The 24,834-nt window shown below is 40.9% G+C and overlaps 1 protein-coding gene and 1 pseudogene across 4 annotated transcripts; both read right to left on the minus strand.

Annotated features, from left to right (window-relative positions):
• Window positions 1-294: 294 nt before the first annotated feature.
• On the minus strand, window positions 295-9,354 carry LOC124004159 (annotated as a pseudogene).
• A 2,595-nt stretch (window positions 9,355-11,949) lies between these two features.
• Window positions 11,950-24,075, minus strand: LOC124003390 (syntaxin-16-like). Of its 4 annotated transcripts, none has more exons than XM_046311602.1 (9): window positions 23,632-24,075; window positions 16,718-16,729; window positions 16,473-16,580; window positions 16,035-16,175; window positions 14,733-14,895; window positions 14,443-14,531; window positions 13,599-13,742; window positions 13,322-13,402; window positions 11,950-13,193 (listed from the first exon to the last, which is right to left on the minus strand). In XM_046311602.1, exons 1-9 carry the CDS (start codon window positions 23,710-23,712, stop codon window positions 13,092-13,094), a joined length of 921 nt encoding a protein of 306 aa, XP_046167558.1. In that variant the 5' UTR covers window positions 23,713-24,075; the 3' UTR covers window positions 11,950-13,091. The 4 variants fall into 4 exon arrangements, with proteins under 4 accessions (XP_046167558.1, XP_046167556.1, XP_046167559.1 ...); XM_046311600.1 differs by having other exon boundaries at window positions 23,581-24,075; XM_046311603.1 differs by lacking the exon at window positions 16,718-16,729.
• Between the last annotated feature and the right edge of the window lie 759 nt (window positions 24,076-24,834).

Consider the following 24,834-nt stretch of genomic DNA (forward strand, 5'->3'; position numbering starts at 1 on the left):
GGGCAAAAATAGGGGACAGGTGTGAAAGAGTAAACGAGGTCGTTAGGAGAATGAGGAACAGCTGGGAGCAGGAACGGAACGATAGAGAGAGAGGATAGAGAGAGGGAAAGAAACCTAATAAGACCAGCAGGGGGAAACGAATAGAAGAGAAAGCACAGGGACAAGACATGACAATATATGACAATACATGACATCACTGATCACCATAGCAACACCCACCCATAGCAAGCGCTCCAGCAGGTATATTTCACTGGTCATCCCCAAAGCCAACTCTTCCTTTGGCCACTTTTCCTTCCAGTTCTCTGCTGCCAATGACTGGAACGAATTGCAGAAATCACTGAAGCTGGAGTCTTATATCTCCCTCTATAACTTTAAGCATCAGCTGTCAGATCACTGTACCTATACACAGCCCATCTGTATATAGCACTCCCAACTACCCCATCCCCATATTATTACTTACCCTCTTGCACCTCACTATCTCTAGTTGCACATCATTAATAATACAATTTTAATTATTTGACCTCTATGGCCTATTTATTGCCTACCTCCCTACTCTTCTACATTTGCACACAGTGTATAGATTTTTCATTTTTTTCCTATTGTGCTATTGACTGTACATTTGTTAATGTGCAACTCTGCAGAGTTGTTTTTGTCACTCTGCTTTGCTTTATCTTGGCCAGGTCGCAGTTGTAAATGAGAACTTGTTCTCAACTGGCCTACCTGGTTAAATAAAGGTGAAAACAAATACATATATATCCTATTCCAAATATTCAGCTTTACTATTCACATGGGTTATTCCCAATGTCCAGAATGAGAAGTTGGCCATCAGTGGCTAGGCTATGGCTAAAAACCAAAGTATGTGTTTGCCTGATACCGAAACAAGCTAATTTGCTCAAGGACATTGAAACAGAAAAATAAACCATCACTTACCACACAGGATCAAATACCTTATTCAGTTACTTAACCATTTAAGGCTGTATTTTGATTTTATTATAGCTATGGTTAATTTTTGAGAATTGACAAAATTAAAGACAGTCAATTAAATACAACATGAACAAATTTGAGAGAAATTCTAACCACCTGCTCTTTTTCCCAAAAAATGTCACTCCATTGTGAATGAGTCAAATAAAAATTGAGGATTGGAAATGCTTTCTAGGTGTTCAGTGTATGTCAGTGTAAAGAGTGGAGGTGGGTGGGTCCAGAGGTGTCTGCTTGGAGGTTTTACACCAGTCTCCTCCACTTGCAGTCGCGCTCCATCGGGTCCCTGGATGCGCCATTCATGGTAGCGGCCCCCAGAGGAGACACAAGGTTGAGCATGGGGTCGTCTGAGGCCTGGCCGAACAGAGCCATGAGCAGAGCCACGCCAAAGTCGGTATTGCGCTCCCCCTGCAGAGTGTGAGGGAGGGAAAGAGCGAGAGAGAGGACAGGTTACACCATGACTCAACTATATTTGGGCTCCCAGCCCCCATTCCCTTAGCTCCTACACAGTTATTCACCGATCTATAAGCGCTAGATTGATAAGCTATACATATGAAGATCCTTTGTTTATACAAGTCAGTCAAGATCTGAGAGGGGCTGAAATTAATTTAATATAGCATGTCTAGTTTATACTTTCTAAATATTAATTGAAACTTTAAGGAGCTGTTTCCAGACACATTAAGCCTAATGCTGGACTATAAAGCATTTTCAGTGAGGATTCTCCATTGGGTTTGCTTTTTAGTTCATGACTAGGTTTAATCTGTGTCTCGGAAATCACCCATACTAAACTCAAATATCCAGTCACTTACAGCATGGACAGGGGAGGCTATGTCCACATGGACCCAGACCCCAGGCCAGTCAAAACCCAGGTGAGAGCCGATAGAGGCCGGCACAGGAGCTCGTGGCGTTCTTCCTGTCATTTCACAGACACAGCAAAGACATCCATTTACATTTGAGTAATTTAGCAGACACTCTTATCCAGGAACAGGAACACAATTGCTTTTTAAATCGATGGCAATTTAAAGATACCGTGACGAGATCCTGAGGCCCAAAGTCGTGCCATTCATCTGCTGCCATCACCTCATGTTTCAGCATGATAATGCACCATGTCGCAAGGATCTGTACATAATTCCTGGAAGCTGATAATTTTCCAGATCCTCCATGGCCTGCATACTCACAAGACATGTGACCAATTGAGCATTTTTGGGATGCTCTGTATTAATGTGTGACAGAGTGTTCCAGTTCCTACCAAAATCCAGCAACTTCGCACAGCCATTGAAGAGGAGTGGGACAACATTCCACAATCAACAGCTTGATAAACTTTATGCAAAGCAGACTGACTGGTTTTCTGATCCACACCCAAACCTTTTTGTAAAGGTATCTGTGACCAACAGATGCATTTCTGTATTCCCAGTCATGTGAAGTCCATAGATGAAGGCCTAATGAATTTATTTCAATTGACCGATGTCCTTACATGAACTGTAACTCAGTAAAATCTTAGAAATTGTTGCATGTTTCATTTATATTCCGTATAGATTTAAACCTTTTCTGGTCAGCAACAAAAATCAGCCCCAATTTTGTGCTGATCAGACCTCAGCGAAACAAATGTTTCACTTGCAATTAGCTCATTCATTAGCTAGCACAAAAAAAGACAATATGGTGCATCATGTGGTGTTTTCAGAATGAGCCGAATCAGCACATCATGAGGGTTACCACAGGATGTGGTGCCGTCATCACCAGCACGAGGTGTGTTTTGAGTTAGAAAATGACTGTTCTAAGGAAACTCTCTTTTTGTAGGCCTAACAATTTTGTGTGATTAACACCATCCACTTGTGTGAGACACCCTTGATAAGTTGTCTTGTTTTGTTCCTCAGAGAATGTGGGGAGTTTGTCTTGGGCTAAAGATAAATGTCAGTGAGTGCAAAGATCAATGGAAAGTAAAACTTTTTCATTACTAGGTATTATGTCTGTCACAAGCCCTGTTAACCTTTGCTCTGATTGAAGTGCAGTGAATGTAAAACAGTCCCAACTGGCTTTTATGAGTGTTTCAGCAATGTACATGTGATGACTTGACTTTCTTGGGCTAACATTTATTACCAAACCATCACTTCCGAACATTTTTTGGACTAAGTCTTATAGAAATACAAATACATCAAATATTAGAGGCCTAAATCTATTATATAATTGCAAAATGATATCCCTCTTGCTGCAAAATGACAATAAGTGATTAAAGAAGTGTGGGGCATCAAAGTAATGTAGGCGAGTGTTGTTGCCAAAGCTGCACTGTTGTGGCTCTAGAGGCCACCCGTCACACACCTGTGCCCCTGTCAGAGTGGCCATATCCAGGATGATGTCAGCAGAGAGGTCCTTGCTGGCATACACCACACCATCAGAGAGCACTAGCCTGCCTTCAGCATCAGTGTTGTTGATCTCCACTGTCCTTTGTGAGAAAGTTAGCAAAACAAGAGAGGGAAAAAAAATGTATTTCAGGCCATAAATTCCTCAATCAGAAAGGCAGCAAAAACAACAAAAGGCTATTGAAACCATAAATTAACCAAACAACAAACTAAATGTAAGCCAATAATGAATCCTTGCTCAAATGCCAGCGAATTGTTTCTTTCCCACACAAAAGCCCATCAGAAGGAAAAACTCTACTTACCTCCATCAGGATGCCATCATATTAGCCCGGTTCCCATTACCTTGCCTAACCGGTTTACATGCTCCCCCAATGGCTACTCTTTCCAGAGTAGAGCGTGTGGATGTCATCTGACCGTGTGGCAGTGGGTCCGACTGCATTCTCCGCCAGGCAGAATACGGCATGGAGATTGTCCTTGAAGCCCTGAAATAAAGACACATTTCAACTTTTCAACAGCTCTAACCAAACTTTCAGTACATGTTCCAATAGGGTGTCTCCTAACAGGACCTTATGTTTCAAATAAGAACTTGACTTGAAAGAGTAAGCAGGGGTAGTAGGTACAGTAGGCCTCACCTGATTGACAGTAGCTTTGAAAGCTCCTAAAATGGCTGCTGCCTCACCACAGTCTCTTTCATCCCAGGCATGTTGGTCTTGATGCAAAAGAAAAGTACATTCAACCTTTACAGCATTGTAATTTAATACTTATTCGGCTGGAAATTCCCGAACATCCATTGAATTGGACAAAATAATCACATTAATGACCCGTTCCAAATGGCAGTCTAATTCCCTTTACCCATAGGGCTCTGTTCAAAAGTAGTGCACTACGGGGAATATGGTGCTATTTGGGATGCAAACCCAACTGACCAGCAATAAGCATACCTTTATACCTTTCCCTTGATGCGGAGACCTCCAGTGTCATACACGATGCCCTTGCCCACCCATACAATAGTCTGGGTGGCACCATCTGGTTTGTGACTCAGGACTGCCAGGGCAGGAGGGTTCACCACTGCCTTGCCCACTCCATAGATCTCTGAAGGCCCAAACAATCCAGAGTGATTGAGTTGATGATCACAGAAACTAATATTGTGTTATCAGTCAGAGAACCATGATGAGTGTATGTGTATCATGACAACTCATAAACCAGAATACACACTTTGTTCCAATGTGGAAAAACTAATTTAATTTGACATTCCTTTTTGCCAAAATCTCTTGGGTCCCATTAAATCAGCTTGTTTTGTTGAGAAAGTAACAAAGCTGAATAGAAACATTGTATATTCAAAGACAAAAGGTAGAGGAGAACCACCAGACAAACATACAGAGCTGTATGCTCCCTTTCTAATTTGCTCTACTTTTGCATATTATTATTTTTATACGGAATGTTATCAGATCTTCAACCCAAACCTAATATTAGATAAAGGGAACCTGAGTGAACAAATAACACAACAATTACATACTTAATTTAATAAACTAAATTATGCAACACACAATGCCATGTGTGAAAAAGAAATTGCCACCTTACACTAAATAACTGGTTGTACCACCTTTAGCTGCAATGACTCCAACCAAACACTTCCCGTAGTTGTTGATCAGTCTCTCACGTCGCTGTGGAGGAATTTTGGTCCACTCTTACATGCAGAATTGCTTTAACTCAGTGGCATTTGTGGATTTTCAAGCATGAATTGCTCGTTCCAAGTCCTGCCACAACGTCTCAAAAATCGCTGCAGCTGTACATAGTCCATCGGTAAATAGCCCACCCAATTTACCTACCTCATCCCCATACTGTTTTTATTTATTTACTTTTCTGCTCTTTTGCACACCATTATCTCTACCTGCACATGACCATCTGATCATTTATCACTCCAGTGTTAATCTGCTAAATTGTAATTATTAGCCTACCTCCTCATGCTTATTGCACACAATATATATAGACTTTTTGACTTGTTTATTGTTTACTCCATGTGTAACTCTGTGTTGTCTGTTCACACTGCTATGCTTTATCTTGGCCAGGTCGCAGTTGTAAATGAGAACTTGTTCTCAACTAGCCTACCTGGTTAAATAAAGGTGAAAAAAAACAAATTGGGATAAGGTCAACATTTGATTGATGTAGACTTGATTGTGTGTTTTGGATCATTGTCTTGCTGCATGACCCTCTTTTTCGTATCGTCTGAGAATCCCAAAGATTGGAAAGCTGCCGCGGTCATCCCCCTCTTCAAAGAGGGTGACACTCTAGACCCAAACTGCTACAGACCTATATCTATCCTACCTTGTCTTTCTAAGGTCTTCGAAAGCCAAGTTAACAAACAGATTACTGACCATTTCGAATCCCACCATACCTTCTCCGCATTGCAATCTGGTTTCAGAGCTGGTCATGGGTGCACCTCAGCCACCCTCAAGGTTCTAAACGACATCATAACCGCCATTGATAAGAGACATTACTGTGCAGCCGTATTCATCGACCTGGCCAAGGCTTTCAACTCTGTCAATCACAATATTCTTATTGGCAGACTCGACAGCCTTGGTCTTTCAAATGATTTCCTCGCCTGGTTTACCAACTTCTTCTCTGATAGAGTTCAGTGTGTCAAATCAGAGGGACTGTTGTCCGGACCTCTGACAGTCTCTATCGGTGTGCCACAGGGTTCAATTCTCGGGCCGACTCTCTTTTCTGTATACATCAATGATGTTGCTCTTGCTGCTGGTGATTCTCTGATCCACCTCTACGCAGACGACACCATTCTGTATACTCCTGGCCCCTCCTTGGACACTGTGTTATCTAACCTCCAGACAAGCTTCAATGCCATACAACTCTCCTTCCGTGGCCTCCAACTGCTCTTAAACGCAAGTAAAACTAAATGCATGCTATTCAATCGATCACTGCCCGCACCTGTTCGCCTGTCCAGCATCACTACTCTGGACGGCTCTGACTTAGAATACGTGGACAACTACAAATACCTGGGTATCTGGTTAGACTGTAAACTCTCCTTCCAGACTCACATTAAGCATCTCTAATCCAAAATTAAATCTAGAATCCGCTTCCTATATCGCAACAAAGCATCCTTCACTCATGCTGCCAAACATACCCTTCTACCGATCCTCGACTTCGGTGATGTCATCTATAAAATAGCCTCCAACACTTTACTCAACAAACTGGATGCCGTCTATCACAGTGCCATCCGTTTTGTCACCAAAGCCCATGTGACAAAACGGATGGCACTGTGATAGACTGCATCCAGTTTGTTGAGTAGAATGTGACAAAACTACCCACCATTGCGACCTGTACGCTCTCGTTGGTTGGCCCTCGCTTCATACTCGTCGCCAAATCCACTGGCTACAGGTTATCTACATGTCTCTGCTAGGTAAAGCCCCGCCTTATCTCAGCTCACTGGTCACCAAAGCAGCACCTACGCGTAGCACGCGCTCCAGCAGGTATATCTCACTGGTCACCCCCAAAGCCAATTCCTACTTTGGTCGTCTCTCCTTCCTGTTCTCTGCTGCCCATGACTGGAACGAATTGCAAAAATCTCTGAAGCTGGAGACTCACATCTCCCTCACTAGCTTTAAGCACCAGCTGTCAGAGCAGCTTACAGATCACTGCACCTGTACATAGCCCATCTGTAAACAGCCCATCTATCTACCTACCTTATCTCCATACTGGTATTTATTTTGCTCCTTTGCACCCCAGTGTCTCTACCTGCACATTCATCTTCTGCCGATCTACCATTCTAGTTTTAATTGCTATATTGTAATTACTTCGCCACCATGGCCTATTTATTTCCTTAACTTACCTCATTTGCACTCACTGTATATAGACTTTTTGTTTTCTTTTGTTCTACTGTATTATTGACTGTATGTTTTGTTTATTCTATGTGTAACTCTGTGTTGTTGTATGTGTCGAATTGCTACGCTTTATCTTGGCCAGGTCGCAGTTGCAAATGAGAACTTGTTCTCAACTAGCCTACCTGCTTAAATAAAGGTGAAATAAAATAAATAAAAAATCCCCAAACCATCACACTACCACCACGCTGACCGTTGGTATGAGGTTCTTACTGTGGAATGTAGTGTTTGGTTTTCACCAAAAATAATGGAACCTATGTCATCCAAAAAGTGTTACTTTTGAATTATATTCTCATAGGAAATTCTTCCAAGAGTCTTGATGATCATCCAGGTGCTTTTTGGAAAACATGAGCCAACTTTTTGGATGACAAGGGTCCCATTATACAAATACTTTTTCATGGCAATGTACCAAGAAAACTCCATAAGGGAAGTGGAAGAAAGCATGTGGTCCACACGTGACCTGATACATACAGTACATATTCATGTTGTTGTTTAAACACTTCACAAGAGTACAGCCAGTTTGGAAAAGTATTGTATAACTGGCCCACACATTAGTCTGTGTGATTGCAAGCAAAGAACCCAACAGATTGGAGTTCCAATCCATAGCTAAAATGGCTTCAAATGGAAGCATAACACATAGCCAAGGCTTTGGATGCATGGCCATTATAACTAGCCTTCTCCTGATACAGTACCTCCAAATCCTTTCTGTTTCATTTCCTCTCCACGAATTGATGACAGGAGTAATGCCCAGTTCTATCCCCACTGCCTTAATCTCCTGAAGACAAAAAGACATACCCAGTCAAATAGAGTATATTTGGTTTAAAATAAGTTGTTAGTTAGAGTTAGACTCCAAAGTCAGCTGGTTGGACCAAACATTAATTCATGTCACGAGGAGTAATAGCTAGGTTAGTCGTTGCCTGGTAGTCCAGGTGGTGAATATCTAAATACACCATCTGGAAAATGATGGTGTTTGTTCCTCTCAGATTTTCTACAAGCCAGAATGTTGAATACAATTATTTTAACTTACTCTGTGCTGTTGGTCCTTCAGTTGCTTGAAATTTGAGATACAATATCCACAGGAAAGTATTGTTTAACCAACCTTTTAAAGCATCGGTACTGAAGTTAACATTTCTATCATCTGGCACACATGTAAAAGCATATAAACACCTGCAGTATACATGGTTCATGTGTGTCTGTCTTGTGCACGTACCTTCAGTGATGAACTAAAGAAAAACAATTGCGGCCAACAATTGTGAAGTCACTCAGAAAAATGAATCAAGTCAGTAAAAAGAGTTGTAAAATAACGAATTGTTCACAAACTGAACATCACTAATCTTGATTGCCACACACATAGACCTTTGTTTTGAAGTCGGTTTAATAATAACGTTACTTTCCTGTGGATAGTTTGTCAAAAATTTACCAACTAAGGGACCAGCACCACGGACAATCGGCAGAGTAAGTTTAAATAATATTGTATTCAATATTCGTGACAAACAAGGGACATTTAGAATGTTTATATGTAAATGTGCAGAGCCTTGTCTACATAATGTGAAGACATCGCCACATTTCGTGACTAGGTTAGTCGGGGAAATGAGACTTGGCACATGAACATGTTGAGAAGGTTGGAACATGCTAGCTAGCTAATACAGCAAGACTGACTTTCCCTCAGGCCGGCTTCCTCTAATAAAATGGGGGAAAAGTTGAATATTACATTTGACATTTTTTAAAGAATAGAGGCCGATTTCTTTTGTCGGGGATCAAGAAATTAGTCAATATGGTTGGTTGGAGAATAGAGATGGCATGTTACAAACTAACAGTGGTTTTGACCAGTGGCGGCAGGTGAGAAACATTTTTTTCATGAGCATGGCCTTATTTCTATTAGGCCTACAGCAAATATTGGATGACTGTCATTCATATTCCATTCACCCAGTTCAATGTACCATCGACAAGATTTAGGCTACTACATGATAGGCTACCCGAATTTGCCCTATAAACATCACGAGGTTGCTACAACCTATCCTACAAATTAAAGTTTATAACGTAGGTGTACAGGTCCAGAGACAAGTTGGAGGAATAAAGGTGACAGACAGTGATACATTCAATACCACCTTTCACACTCTTACCTGCATCTAGCTTATCTGGACTGCAATAATTTCATTCCGTTTGCTTCCATTTAAGAAAAGTTTGGCAATAGAATCAGCGGAATGAATACACCCCTGATCCCCGCACACACAGTTCACTTTCATAGCAGCCATATACAGCTTCATCACTTTGCTTGTTGTATAAATTCCTTCTTGCATCAACGCACTCTCCGCCTTTTAGCTTTTCCCTTCGCTTGTGGACTTCAGTGCACAACACGAGCGGTTTGTGACCAGGCGCAAAAAACTCTCCAAGCCTAACCTTCATATCATAACCGCTACACAGCCTACATCATTGTCAACATATTAACGTTGTCAACAAACTAGAACTAACACGTTAGTAAACGCACAATCCAATCCATGTATGCAATCACACAGTACAGCAAGCAGTTTAGCAGTTGTCCCGGTGGCAATACATTTATAAAACCGAAAGCGTACCTTGACTAGGAAGAGTTGCAGTGTTGGATAGATAGCCAGCTAGTTAAAAATAATTTTAAAAAGCCTACTCAACAACCTGACTCTCTGTTTGAGTCATGTTGTTGAGTAGGCTAAATTAGCTAAATAAGTGAAAGGTAAACTAAGAAAATATTTATGACATATAGCTAGCTCCATCACTCTGCTGCATCTCCTTAAGATTTTTTTTTTAAAAGGTCTTTATGCACTGCAGTGCTAGTTGGTTGTAGCTTTTTGTTTACCTTTATTTAACTAGGCAAGTCAGTTAAGAACAAATTCTTATTTTCAATGACGGGCTAGGAACAGTGGGTTAACTGCCTGTTCAGGGGCAGAACGACCGATTTGTACCTTGTCAGCTCAGGGATTTAAACTTGCAACCTTTCAGTTTCTAGTCCAACTCTCTAACCACTAGGCTACCCTGCTGCCCTATGCTTATGCTTTCAGTACTAGATTTATTCTCTGATCATTTGATTGGGTGGACAAGATGTTAGTTCATACTGCAAGACCTCTGATAGGTTGGAGGATGTCTTTACTGTGTAACTCTATGGAAGGGGGTGAGAACCATGAGCCTCCTAGGTTTTGTATTGAAGTCAATGTACCCAGAGGACAGAAAATAGCTGTCCTCCGGTTTATACCATGGTGCTACCCTAAATGGTGCTGTTTAGGTTACTGTAGACCATTGCAAAACACTGTTTTAATCAGTTATTTGGAGACATTCATATATTATAGTTATATCTAAAAATGATAATAAAAATTGTGAAACATTTAAAAAGTTAAAATTCACTGAGTTGGATCGTCCCCCCCTTCCTCTGAGGAGCTTCCACTGGTTTTGACCAGAATGCTTCTTTCCAACGCTCTACATTAATTTTGCATAAAGTAGAGCAGAGTTCCGCTTTTGCTACCGCTCTGCTTGCAGGGTTCTAATGCTCATTTTCTCATCGCGTGCCCTCCTTGAAAATGAATGGGAGCAGAACTTCTGCCGAATTCGTTGTTGGTGAAAACCCACTTTTCTAGCATGACTTGATTTGTGGTAGCTAAGCTAGTTTGCGAGCTATCTAACCATTTTAACTATTTTACAAAATACCGAGCGTTAAAGTAAGCATTGTCATAGTATAATTACTAGGTAGAAAAAAAGTTACTGATACAGGTTAGCCAGCTAGCTTTGGTGAGTGCTTGTCGGAGAACTCCAGTGCCGCTCAGTTCAGCGCGAGCAGCCCTGCTTTTTTTTATTTCCTCACCTTTACGCTGACACCTGGCTGCAATTTCCCCATGACTTGGGTCCAGGTTGCTTGCTGGTTATTCAGTTGACCGGCGATTTTGGGGCTCTGAGTCTCCGGCAGAAGCCTTGAATTCGAGCACCACATTCGCCACCTTTGGACAAAGCGACGGATTGATGCACTTTATCGTACATCCTGCTTTTCATAGAGAAGTGTCACAGCTGAGGTTGAATTAGATGCCTTTTCCATATTTTTGTATAGTAATGTTAGTCTTTCCATTTAGTCTTTTCCACTTTGATTTTACGGGGGAAATGACCAAAACGTACTGATTTCAGAAATCTATTTCACACACTATCTAACCCTCCTTTTGCAACGTTTTCTTGGATCTCTGAAACTGCTGCTACAAACCTAATGCAATGCATCACTTTTTTTTGGACTGCTAATATTCACAATCGTTAATAAAAACAGGCTAATATACCACAAGGACATAGGTTTTTTTCCCACACAACACGAGCAATGCTGATTTACCATTGACGTGTGTCTGTATAACCAATGATTATGTAAGGAATAATCAACGGAGGGGCTTATGAGTTCTATGGGGAATAATAAACGACGTGCAAATGCCCTTTTAACGGAGTTGCATTATTTTACAGAGAACGCATAGAGCCCAGAGATGATTCTCTTTCATACCATGGCTATAATTTAACATTAGCCACTAGACGTGTGTTTACTAGATGGCGACAGTAGTTGCCGTGTTTTCCAAACAGACTTGCTAACCAAACCATCAGTCCTCGCTTGCAATTATGTAAATCGAATTCAACAATCTATACTGTTTTAAATTAGACTTTTGCTTTCAAAAGCTGCTCAAAGTAAAACTTTTTCCCCCCAAAAGTAAAATGCTTCATAAGAAACAAAGTAGTGTGAGAAAAAGGTACTCAATTTTTAATTGATTTTGTAGTGGAATGGGCAAAGTCATTTCTGAGATCAAGGCTTGATCACAATTTTCATCCCCATACTTTAGGCCAAAGACACAATGTAGGCTACTCAATACATCTTTGTCATATTAGACAAAAAACGTTGAACTTTTATACAATTTAAATTCAAAATAAATAATTATAATTTCATATTATACAGGAGACCTTCACAGCCATGAAACCAAACCCATCAGTCTTTCGATATGTGCAAACTGTGAGGGATAAAAGACAAGAACAAACTGAACTGATGTGTTAGTTAGCGATATCGGACAATAGAAGGTCATGAAACAAAAGAAAGCAGTCATCAAGTGATCTAAATGTGCAAATTCATTAAAAGACACTACTCTTGGTAGAGACATGATGGTCAACTACAGCTCTTAACCCAAAAGGTTGTTTTTGGTAGTCAATGAATCAGCTATTGTAGTTTTTCAGCCACTGAGATGCAAACCTTGTCATTTCTCTCTAAAAGAGTAACCATGATAAAGTGAAAAATCAAATGCAAAAATGACCAGGGTCGTGTAGAATCGCCACGAGACACAAATGTTCCTTGTTCATAGACATTCAATATTCATCTAGTTGAGTTGTCAGGATTCTTCTCTTGAAAACAGACATTGGAGGGCAGGGCTTACAGCTATAGCTTACAATAAAACTGGACATATGATGCTTACGCACACACAAGCAAACCACTTATTTGCTTGAAAAACAAGCAAAATGTGTGGCCATGACAATTAATCAGTAGTCTTCCACAAAGGAATTTAAGGAGTGTTTTTTTCTGCATTTGTTTGCAGCAGGAACCATGACCGATGGAGGGTACGGTCATGTTTAAGAGGGTATTGGGGCGGACAGTGGCCATGTGTGCAGGCCAGTTGAAAAGTGAAATAGGAACTCGCCCTGGCTGTCCTCTCTTAGGGATCATGCATTCAATACATCTTCATGAGCCATACAGAGAGAGATTCGGGAAGGGTGATTGGAAAGTTGGGACAGATTGTACTTTAAACGATACTGACAGACACCCCTCACACAAGCACACATAGATGCACACCAAACATACACACAGACATACCAAAAGCAAAGGAATGCATCACTAGAACTTGGTCCCAAATAGAATAAGTATTAGAACAACAACTATAACAGTAAGAATTAAAATAACCAGCATCTTTCGGTTTTTCTTCTGATACTGTTCAGCCTGCAAGAAAACAAAGAGAGAAAATGTTTTAAACTAAGTTTGTTGGCAAGATAACATCCTTCCCTTTTTTGTGGACATAATCAACAATTGGGCTGAAACATTAACAATTCTTAACATTGTGTCCTCACCTTTTGTAACTGTTTTAACCCCTCATCTGTTTTGACACACGATTGCTCCACATTGAAGTCAATTCTGTCAAGTACTGTGCCCTGATATTGGAGGAAGAAAATCAGATTGAAGACAAAGTCATATTTTTTTAAAAAATGTTTGATAGTGAAGTAAATCAAATATTATTCATATTACTGCAGTCAAATGAAATTATGGAAAAATGGACTGTATAGCTTAAACTTTATTTCCATATAATTGTCGTGTTTCCAAACACTGAAAATGGTTTCCCTCACAGACCTGTTCCACCACCATTCCTGCCAGGTCTCGGAAAATCTCATTCAGGTCGGTGATGGACTGGACTATCTGTCGGACCTCTCTCTCACGTTCCTCCACCATCACTGTGTTCTGCTCTACCAGGACCAGCTGGTCATCTGTAAACCCCTGGGTGAGATCAGAGATATGGGCTCAGCGAGATATAACTTTGTCTGCATCCCAAAATGGTGCCATATTCCCTTTATAGTGAACTACTTTTTTTTTTTCATTTTCCTTTTTGTGGTATCCAATTGTTAGTAGTTACTATCTTGTCTCATCGCTACAACTCCCGTACGGACTCGAGATGAAGGTCGAAAGCCATGCGTCCTCCGAAACACAATCCAACCAAGCCGCACTGCTTCTTAACACAGCGCGCATCCAACCCGGAAGCCAGTCCGCACCAATGTGTCGGAGGAAACACCGTGCACCTGGCCACTTGGTTAGCGTGCACTGCGCCCGGCCCGCCACAGGAGTCGCTAGTGCGCGATGAGACAAGGATATCTCTAGTGTAAATAATAGTGTGATATTTATAATGGAAAGTATGTCAACATTTTGGTGGCTATCCAAATAAATCATGTGGTATCAGATGAGTATTGTAAAAATGTAAAGGTGTTACATTGCGATAAAGCACAACACCCATTGATTTTCATTAGGCTTCAAGTCAACTTATTGGAACTCACATTCTTGTTACATTTAGCAAAAACAAGACATTTGTCTATGCATTACGATATTAATTTAACCAGGATATTATATTTTTTCCTGAGAGATATGCATGAACACCTATGCTGATCAGGTAAATGTCAAAATACACTGTCAGTTCCAAGCTCACCATTTCATATAGTGCCAGGTCTTCATCCTCCTCCATTAGAGGACCAGAGTCAAAAAAGTGTTTGGATCTCTCCTCACGATTCTTCATGCCTGTAACAGAAAGCATCAGCATTATGACAATAAAAGAGACATATGATATGAGGGTGGACGTGAAAACAAAGATACATGTAGAGAGTGTTTTGTGTAAGGAGAGAGAGAAGTGAGGGATGGAAGACTTGAAACTAATAGAAAGAAAACAATTCAGAAAATATAGTATTTACTCCTATACCTCGCAACTGAGTGAGTGCTTACGTTTCAGATAGCTGGACTGCGTGTGTCTGAAGTTGGTGGAGAGCTCTTGCAGGCTCCCTGCCAATGAGGACACCACATTTCTCAGCAGCCTCTCCTCCTGCTCGGTGCAGTGGCCACAGCGAGTCTGCAGACCTGTCACTGCACGCTGACACCGGTGGAACATCTACACAGACAAAGGAGAGAGCAATACATCTTTGCCATAAGACAAAAGACCGTTGTACAATTTACATTCTAAATAAATAATTATCAACAAAGACCCAAGAAAATGAGAGCACGGAGAAAAGCTCACTGAAAAATATTTTTCTTATTCTACTATATAACAAGAATGGCCAATAATTGTTGACATACAGTATTACATCAGAAGGCTCTATTTTACCGTAGCCCCTTATAAAAGCCACAAACGTTAACATGTACAAGAAGTCTTAAATATGATCAGATCATACTAACAAATTAATATTCATAACAATAAGTTAGGAACTCATAATTGTCATACTTGAGTAAAAGTAAAGATACCTTAATAGAAAATGACTCAATAAAAGTCACCCAGTAAAATACTACTTGAGTAAAAGTTTACAAGTATTTGGTTTTAAATATACTTGTATCAAAAGTAAATGCAATTGCTAAAATATACTCAATTATCAAGAGTAAAAGTAGAAATCATTTCAAAGTCCTTATATTAAGCTAACCAGACAGCACAATTGTTATTATTTTTACGGACGGAGCACACTCAGACATAATTTACAAATTAAGCATTTGTGTTTAGTGAGTCCATCAGATCAGGGGTAGTAGGTATGACCAAGGATGTTCACTTGATAAGAGTGTGAATTGGACAATTTTCCTGGCCTGCTAACAATTCCAAATGTAAGAAGTTCTTCAGGGAAAATGTATGGAGTAAAAAGTACATTATTTTCTTTAGGAATGTAGTGGAGTAAAAGTTGTCAAAAATATAAATACTGTAGTAAAGTGAAGTACAGATACCCCCAAAAGTATTTGTACTCAAGTACTTTACACCACTGCATAGGCATTGGCTTTTCCAGAAGGCCACTTATGAGGTGTGTCACCTTTTGCCTCAGCAGGTTTCCTATGTAGTAATAATAAATGTGACTTCTCTTTAAAGTTCTTTCAATGTGGTTTCTTTCAAATGGGGTTTATTGTATAGAATGTGGTTTCTTTCAATGGGGTTTCTTGTTTTCCTCAGTGGGTTTCCTATGTAATAACAGTTATAATTGTAGTAGTGACCTCTCTTCAAAGTTCTTTCAATGGGGTTTCTTGTATAGACTCCCATCTCTGTCACTGACCTACCTGTGTGATCTCCTGAGTGGTGATCTCTATGGCATGCTCCTCTTCACTGCTGTCATCGAGGGTAGGGCGGTTCATGTGCTTGTCATGGAGGGCGGCCAGCTCCTTCATTTTCTGCCGGACCCGTGTGATTTCATACTGAATCTGATAGCCCAAGCAACCACAGGATTTACACATGAGAGGTACGAGAAAACCGAAAGATCCAAAGTTCCAAATAAGAAATCTATTTTAAAGAAAGACGAGTGAGATTGGATTTAGGAATTTTATATAGACTAATACCTATTAGGCCTACATTTTCTAAAGTATCTAGCTTAATAGTTTCATTGTTTGTGATGGTGAAATTAAGCATTTGAAGTCTGCTGCTTTGAGAAGAGATTAGTAATAAACATAATAACAAACTTTTCATACTGAAGTAGTTAAGAGCATGTAATTGTTTCTTACCTCAACGACCCCATCTACCCACTTGGGCGGCAGTCTCTTGGTGACTCCGACGGCAGCTTCTGGGTCCAGACTGATCCCTGAGACCAAGGCCATGCGGTCATCAGCCAACTGACAGTAAAACCATACACATTACACAGTTATCACTACCCATTTGAAACATTGTTTGCAGACTTTCCAACCAATACAAAGCATGGTTTATTATTTTTTCTGTGTGACAGTTTGGATACGCGGAAATTAGACAGTACCTCATCAAGCTCCTAATGTGATTGGCAGACCCCAGCGAAGTCCCATCCAATGAGGAGAGAGGGAGAGGTGAGATGAAGTAAGACAGCAGTGACAGTAAGTGAGACCCAGACAAAAAGCAGTGATCAGCTTCACACAGAGACATTTTGCATGCACTCACAGACACTGTTTAAAGAGGGATCATACACTTTGCAAAATGTCTCATTTTGAGTCACCAGATTGTCTGAAAAAAAGTCTAATGAATTTTATGTCAATCAATTGAGGTTCTTCAAACCTGTGAAATCCCCCTTTAAAATGTATCTGAGAAATCTATAAAAATTGTGAGGAACAAATCATTGGATATGCAATAAAAAATATAAAAAATTCCTGTGATATATTAATGTATATATACACACACACAAACACGGTCGGAATAATACTGTGAAATTGTAAAAAATTATGTGTAAGAGCTGTTTGAAAAGACCGCCTGGAATGTCAGCCTGTTTTGAAGGGATGGAGCTTTGGCCTGCCTGGGGACATCACACCAATAATGTTTGTAGCATGTATTGTGCTGCTACGAAGTTGTGTTATTTCCATGTTGCCATGTGTTTCTACCATGCAGTGTTTTCATGTGTTGCTGTCATGCTTTGTTGCGGTCTTAGGTCTCTCTTTATGAAATGTTTTGGTGTCTCATTGTGATGTGTATTTTCATTAGTCTGCCGACAAACATCCAGAGCTTCCCGAAGACTCTGTGTATGTGCAGATCACGTTCTGCGTATGTGCACACTCAGTAGCCAGTTTATTAGGTACACTAGTACTGGGCCAGAACCACCTTTGCCTCCAGAACAGCTTGAATTCTCCAGGCAATGAAGCATTGCTCAATTGGTATCAAGGGACCTAACGTGTGCCAGGAAAACATTCCCCACACCATTACACCACTGCCACCAGCCTCTACTGTAGACACCAGGCAGGGTGGGGCCATGGATTCTTGCCGCTTACGCCAAATCCTGACTCTGACATCAACATGATGCAACAGGAACCGGGATTCGTCAAACTAGGCAATGTTTTTCCACTCCTCAATTGTCAGGTATTGATGACTGCGTGCCCACTGGAGCCGCTTCTTATTTTTTAGCTGATAGGAGTCGAACCCGGTGTGGGTGTCTGCTGCAATAGTCCATTTGTGACAAGGGCCGACGAGATATGGGTTCTGCCCACCACCATTGTACTGCGCCGTTATTTGCCTGTTTGTGGTCCGCCTTTTAGCTTGCACGATTCTTGCCATTGTCCTACGACCTCTCATCAACGAGCTGTTTTCGTCCACAGGACCACCACTGACTGGATGTTTGTCGCACCATTCTCTGTAAACCCGAGACAGTGTCGTGCATGAAAAGCCCAGTTCCTGAGATACTGGGACTGGCGCGCCTGGCACCGACGTTCATACCACGCTCAAAATCACTTAGATCACTTGTTTTGCCCATTCTAACACTCAATCGAACAGTAACTGACTGCCTTGATGCCCGCTTTATATAGCAAGCCACGACCACAAGACTCACTTTCTGTAGGAGCAAACCATTTTCGTGAACAGGGTGCTCTACCTAATAAATTCTCTACATGCAGAGAACAGGCTACTCAGGCGAATGGTGCTTGTTTATTAAAGTTAGATCAAGCTGAATCAATGTCTGCAAGACCTCACAATATTCTACATAACAGAACCAAATATAATAGCACAACGTTACCGTAAGACAAAAACACCACAGCATTTGATTGTGAATGATAATTCTTCAAGTTCTACCCATAGTAACCAACCATCAGATCTCAATCAGTATAATGGGGATTTGAATTTTGACCTTGAGTTATATAGTGTTGTTTTGAATGATGTACACTGAGCAAATTTGAGAGAACATGTTGTTAAGACGCACATGGTTGAGTTTTGGCCTCATGAGAAAAACCAATTGTGTTTTTGTCTTACAGTAACATTACATTGTGCCATTACATTTTGGTTTCTGTTATATGATCTTGCAGACATTGAATGAGCTTGATCTAACTTCCCCCTAGTAGCCTGTTTTCCGCACAGGGGAGCGTTCGAGCGGATCACTTTTGTCAAGACGTTGACCAACGTTGGTCTCCGCCTTTCAAAGTGTGTTGCGTTATGGGTATAAAAAAACGTTGCCACTACATGTCGACTGCATGAACTACACAAAAATCATGTGATCAAAAGTCATGCCGTTTTTGATGAAGTCAGATTCAAGTCGCTGCAGTGTCTCCTCGCCAACTGCACCATGCAGCCATCACTTGCATTGTGGGAGGAACTATTTGTCAACCAATCATTTGGGGTGTTTTTGTTTGACCCACGAGAACGTGGCCAAAGATGTGACTGAAACAGGAACCAACTTTTCCTCGATACTAAAACTACAGGGGATACAAATGAAAGTGATATTTGAGACCTCTTTAACCAATTAATTGTACACGTTAGGTTTTCAGTTTGTGATATGGGGGTATAGAAAAGTGTATTTGGACATTTATAAAGAAAAACTTGTATAAACAATGTTGATCTGAGCCTTGCTGTTGAAAAACCACTATAGTGTCCGACTTTCGGCTGTCGCAGATTCATATCCCCTGACTTCACTTGCCGACAGTTGGATCCACAGCCACTCTGAATTAGTTACAGGGATACTTCAGGATTTTGGCAATGAAGCCATTTATCTACTTCCCCTGAGTCAGATGAAATCATAGATACCATGTCTCTGCATCCAGTATGAAGGAAGTTAGAGGTAGTTTCGCAAACCAATGCTAACTAGCATTAGAGCAATGACTGGATGTCTCTGGTATCTACTACTGTAGCATGCTAGCAGTTATCATAGACTTCTAGTCATTGCGCTAACTCTAGTTAGTAACTTCCTTCAAACTGCACGCAGAGACATACAAATGGTATCCACGAGTTAATCTAGGTAAGTAGATGCCAATAACAGCTAGTTTGTAGTTTTCCCCCTCCCCACTCAGACCACTCCCAGACAGTTCTAGAAAAAATCTTGCTTGAGAAATGGTTCGAGTTTGTTTTCAATTGAAATTGTAAAAAAATAATCACTGTAAGGTACTTAATTGTTACCCATAAATGATTTGAGATAAAAATAGCTGCATTGGAGATTGAACTCCCTGAGATCAATTCCAAAATGGCGACCATAATATTAAGGCACAACGGAGGGTAGTGCGTACAGCCCAGTACATCACTGGGGCCAAGCTTCCTGCCATCCAGGACCTATATACTAGGTGACGTCAGAGGAAGGCCCAAAAGAAATGTCAAAAACTCCAGTCACCCAAGTCATAGAATGTTCTCTCTGCAACCGCAAAGGAAGCGGTACCGGAGTGCCAAGTCTAGGTCCAAAAGAATCCTTAACAGCTTCTACCCCCAAGCCATAAGACTGCCGAACAACTCATCAAATGGACACCCCCCCCCCTTTGTTTTACACTGCTGCTACTCGCTGTTTATTAACTATGCATGGTCACTTTACCCTTACATACATGAACAAATTACCGACTAACCTGTACCCGCGCACATCGACTCAGTACTGGTACCTCCTGTATATAGCCTCGTTATTGTTATTTATTGTGTTACTTTTAATTTGAGTTTATTTTTTACTTTTGTTTATTTAGTAAATCTTTTCTTAACTCTTTCTTGAACTGCATGGTTGGTTAAGGGCTAAGGGTTAAGGGTTAAGTAAGCATTTCACGGTAAGGTCTACCTAAACCTGTTGTATTCGGCGCATGTAGGCTCCAGAGTGGCGTAGCGGTCGAAGGCACTGCATCTCAGTGCCAGAGGCGTCACTACAGACCCTGGTTCGATCCCGGGCCATGATCAGGAGTCCCATAGGGCGGTGCACAATTGGCCCAGCGTCGTCTGGGTTAGGGGAGGGTTTGGCCGGGGTAGTGAGTCATTCTAAAATAAACATTTAATTCTTAACTGACTTGCCTAGTTACATTAAGGTTAAATAAAATAAATGTGACAAATACAATTTGATTAGTAGCAACCTATTGAGGTAAAAACGCTCATCTTCAGGAGCTAGGCCTACATACAGTGGGTCAGTGAAGTGTGACATGAGTGTGTGTGAAGGCAAAGATATAGGGCTAGCCTATGTCCCCGATCCCCAAATGATTAGCCTAACCACAGAACCATTTCATATAGGCCCAGAGAAAGGAAAGATGCAGGACAACAATTAGTATTATAAAGAGGATTTTGATATGCAGATCACTCAGCATGAGCATGCAGATTGCAGTACGCCATACAAGAGACACAGTGACAAAAACAAGCACCTCAGAGATATCCATCAGATAAACTCAAAGCCTAGTAACCACCGGATTTGCTCTTTGATCCAAACAAACATTTGATAGTTGGTGCTATCAGTGCCAAAATTAACCTATCCAAGCTACTATCCACAATCAGGTGAATTTTTCAAAGTCTGGTTTGAGATCTACTATGAAGCTGCTTCACACAATAACCGTCCCAGAGTCAAAACACCTACAAGCCCAGAAGGAGGGTGAATGAATGAGCGACTGAAAGGGAAAACCACAAACAATATAGAGTTTTGAAACTATACAAAGGAAATTAGGCTACAAGATATTATAGACTTACATAGAAAGTATTTGTAAAAGACCTGGCATCCTGGTCAATAATGAAAAATAAAATATATACAGTACCAGTCAAGGGTTTGTCTTTATTTTTACATTGTAGAATAATAGACATCAAAACTATTAAATAACACATATGGACTTGTGTAGTAACCAAAAATGTGTTAAACAAATCTAAATATATTTTATATTTGAGATTCTTCAAACCCTTTGCCTTGATGACAGCTTTGCACACTCTTGGCATTCTCTCAACCAGCTTCACCTGGAATGCTTTTCCAACAGTCTTGAAGGGAGTTCCCCACGTGCTGAGCACTTGTTGGCCGCTTTTCCTTCACTCTGCGGTCCAACTCATCCTAAACCATCTCAATTGGGTTTAGGTCAGGTGATTGTATAGGCCAGATCATCTGATGCAACACTCCATCACTCTCCTTGGTCAAATATCCCTTACACAGCCTGGAGGTGCGTTGGGTCCTTGTCCTGTTGAAAAACAAATGATAGTCCCACTAAGCGCAACCCAGGTGGGATCGCGTATCGCATCAGAATGCTGTGGTAGCCATGCTGGTTAAGTGTGCCTTGAATTCTAAATAAATCACAGACAGTGTAACCAGCAAAGCAACCCTACACCATCCCACCTCCTCCTCCATGCTTCACGGTGGGAACTACACATGCGGATATCATCCGTTCACCTATTCTGCGTCTCACAAAGACACAGAGGTTGGAATCCAAAAATCTCAAATTTGGACTCATCAGACCGAATGACAGATTTTCGCAGGTATAATGCCCATTGCTTGTGTTTCTTGTCCCAAGCAAGTCTCTCCTTACTGGTGTCCTTTAGTAGTGGTTTCTTTGCAGCAATTCGACCATGAAGGCCTGATTCACAGTCTCCTCTGAACAGTTGATGTTGAGATGTGTCTGTTACTTGAACTCTGTGATGCATTTATTTGGGCTGCAATTTCTGAGGCTGGTAACTCTAAACGTATCCTCTGCAGCAGAGGTAACGCTGGGTCTTCCTTTCCTGTGGTGGTCTTCATGAGAGCCAGTTTCATCATAGCACTTGATGGTTTTTGTGACTGCACTTGAAGAAATGTTCTTGACAAGGTTCTTGTCATTTTCCGGATTGACTGACCTTCATGTCTTAATTAAACTAATGATGGACTGTCGTTTCTCTTTGCTTATTTGAGCTGTTCTTGCCATACTATGGACTTGGCATTTTACCAAATAGGGCTATCTTCTGTATACCACCCCTACTTTGTCACAACACAACTGATTGGCTCAAACGCATTAAAGGATAGAAAGAAATTCCACAAATCAACTTAACAAAGCACACTTGTTAATCGAAATGCATTCCAGGTGATTTGTTTAACAGTTTTTTGGTTACTACATGATTCTACATGTGTTATTTAATAGTTGAGGTCTTCAATATTATTCTACAATGTAGAAAATAGTACATATAAAGAAAACCCTTGAATGAGTAGGTATCCACACTTTTGACTGGTACTTTATTTCAGTGCAGAATGTATGAAATTAAACAATGACCAACAGTGCAAACTAGGTATTCCAAAAATTCTAGCATACAAATATCTTAGTAACAACCATATTGATCTAAAGAGCATTAAATAATTTTAAAAGAACAGTTTACCAAGCACAGGATCAACTAAATCTATAACTGAAACAGCACCATCTAGCCTAATCGAGAGGTTGAGGCATGCAATTCACTAAGGCAAAAGGGCAAATACAGAACCCACACACTATCAACAAACACCTCATGAAATGTAACATGTATATTGTTACATTTGACCATCTGTATAACAAAAGACAAGCCAAGTCATTCCAGCATGCACTGTTGTTGTGACTTAAGTATTGAACATTGCCCCTAAAAATGCATTTCATGTTCTACCTTTATCTTTTACTTAGTTGCTTACTCTGACAAATGCATTCCTTCAATTGACTATCATGGCAAAGGAAAATGCACGCTCTTTGATGATTGGTAGCAAACGGAGCTGGTCAAATATTTTGGCAAGACAGGAAATGCAAGTCGAGGGCATCAGTACTCCAAATGCATACCTCTAACATGACTCAATGCAAATGTACGCATCTAGCTTGACAGCTATACGTAGCCAACATCAGGTTAATGTTGGGTAGATAGCTAACTAGCGAGTGACTAAGGAATATATGTAATCAAGTTACGGCTAACATATGAATGTGTTAACTATCATAACACACAAATCAAAAGTCAAATCCAGACGATTAACGTTAGACTCACCGCAGCATTGCTACGTGTACTCAGAGTACGACGGGGGTCGTATGTACTCACTTGCTCAGCCAATATCTGCCGATTTTGGATGGCATTGTTCCGCATTAATAAGAAGGCATCGGTCAGGCGCCTAGTCGCCATGATTAATTTACACACGAATGATGTACAGCTATCAAATAACAACCAGTGGCAACGACGAGAACCTAGCTAGCTAACGTTAACTTACTAGTAAGTTACAATACAAGGAAAGTTAGCTAACGTGAGCTAGCCAGCAAAACAGCAGGCACACTCGCCGACCGGCTAATCGAGGGGTTCTTCCGTTTTCTATCTTCACAATAACATGTACTTTTATCTGTAGCTTTCACGAAATGCACAAATAAAACTATAAAATACGACCATTACGGGTTGTTTTCAATGAAAAGTGGAAAGGATAGAGCGGGTCGGTGGTAAAAGAACGGCCTTCTCTAGCTACGTGAACGGGTGCGTTCGTACATTCACTCAGGCTCTCTCGTCCGAGTGTGCTAGAGCGCAGAATAACTGACGAATTTACCAATGTTGAATAGGGCCGCTGTCACTAAATGTCGTCAAAAAAAATGTAATTAAATTGTTGCCAGCAGCACAGTCACCAACGCTCTGGATAACATGAAAACAACCTAACCAGCTCTGTTATGGCGGATAAATGGTCAGAGTGAGGTGTTCGCTCATTTGTGTCTGGAAGAAGCTAGCTAACGTTAATTTGTATGCTTGCCTGCCGTTAAGTGGCCAGAACGCTCGGATCAACCCTACTCCTCGGTCAGAATGCTCGGATCAACCCTACTCCTCTGTCAGAGCGTCCAATGTGCGCTCTGAACACTCCGAGAGCGAAACGCTCAGCGTTTATGAACGAACAACGCTCGGAATATACGAGGGCCCATGGGCACTCTGGTACTCCAGATTGAATTTACGAACGCACCCGTAAATACACAGTAAACCCAGAGGCGCAACATCGGAAGTCTTCCGGGAATGCTTGCGAAACAGGCCAAGCAGACCAGGGCGGGGTTTGAGGTTTGAGAAGTCAATGAGAGAAGTGAAAAATTATTCCTTAGTTGTTAATTTTCTCGAAATCTAAAAGCACAACCTATATTGGAGACAATGTGTTAAGTAGTTGAACATGTTATTACTCAAACTTTGGGAAAGTGACAAACTGACACGTTTTTATTTTAGTCAAAAAGTCATTTATACCGAAAGACTGTCTTTTATTTTGACCGCTTGCACATGCGCAGT

The sequence above is a fragment of the Oncorhynchus gorbuscha genome, linkage group LG18 (assembly GCF_021184085.1).
Source record: "Oncorhynchus gorbuscha isolate QuinsamMale2020 ecotype Even-year linkage group LG18, OgorEven_v1.0, whole genome shotgun sequence".
Classification (NCBI taxonomy): domain Eukaryota; kingdom Metazoa; phylum Chordata; class Actinopteri; order Salmoniformes; family Salmonidae; genus Oncorhynchus; species Oncorhynchus gorbuscha.

Bases quoted from the DNA above. Each gene is read 5' to 3' on its own strand.
- LOC124003390 (XM_046311600.1), bottom strand. From the start codon at position 23,712: ATGGCGACTAGGCGCCTGACCGATGCCTTCTTATTAATGCGGAACAAT. The intron at 16,176-16,472 runs GTAAGAAACAAT...TTGGGCTATCAG, and splicing joins GGGTAGATGGGGTCGTTGAG to ATTCAGTATGAAATCACACG. The intron at 14,532-14,732 runs GTAAGCACTCAC...TTTCTGTTACAG, and splicing joins GCAGTCCAGCTATCTGAAAC to GCATGAAGAATCGTGAGGAG.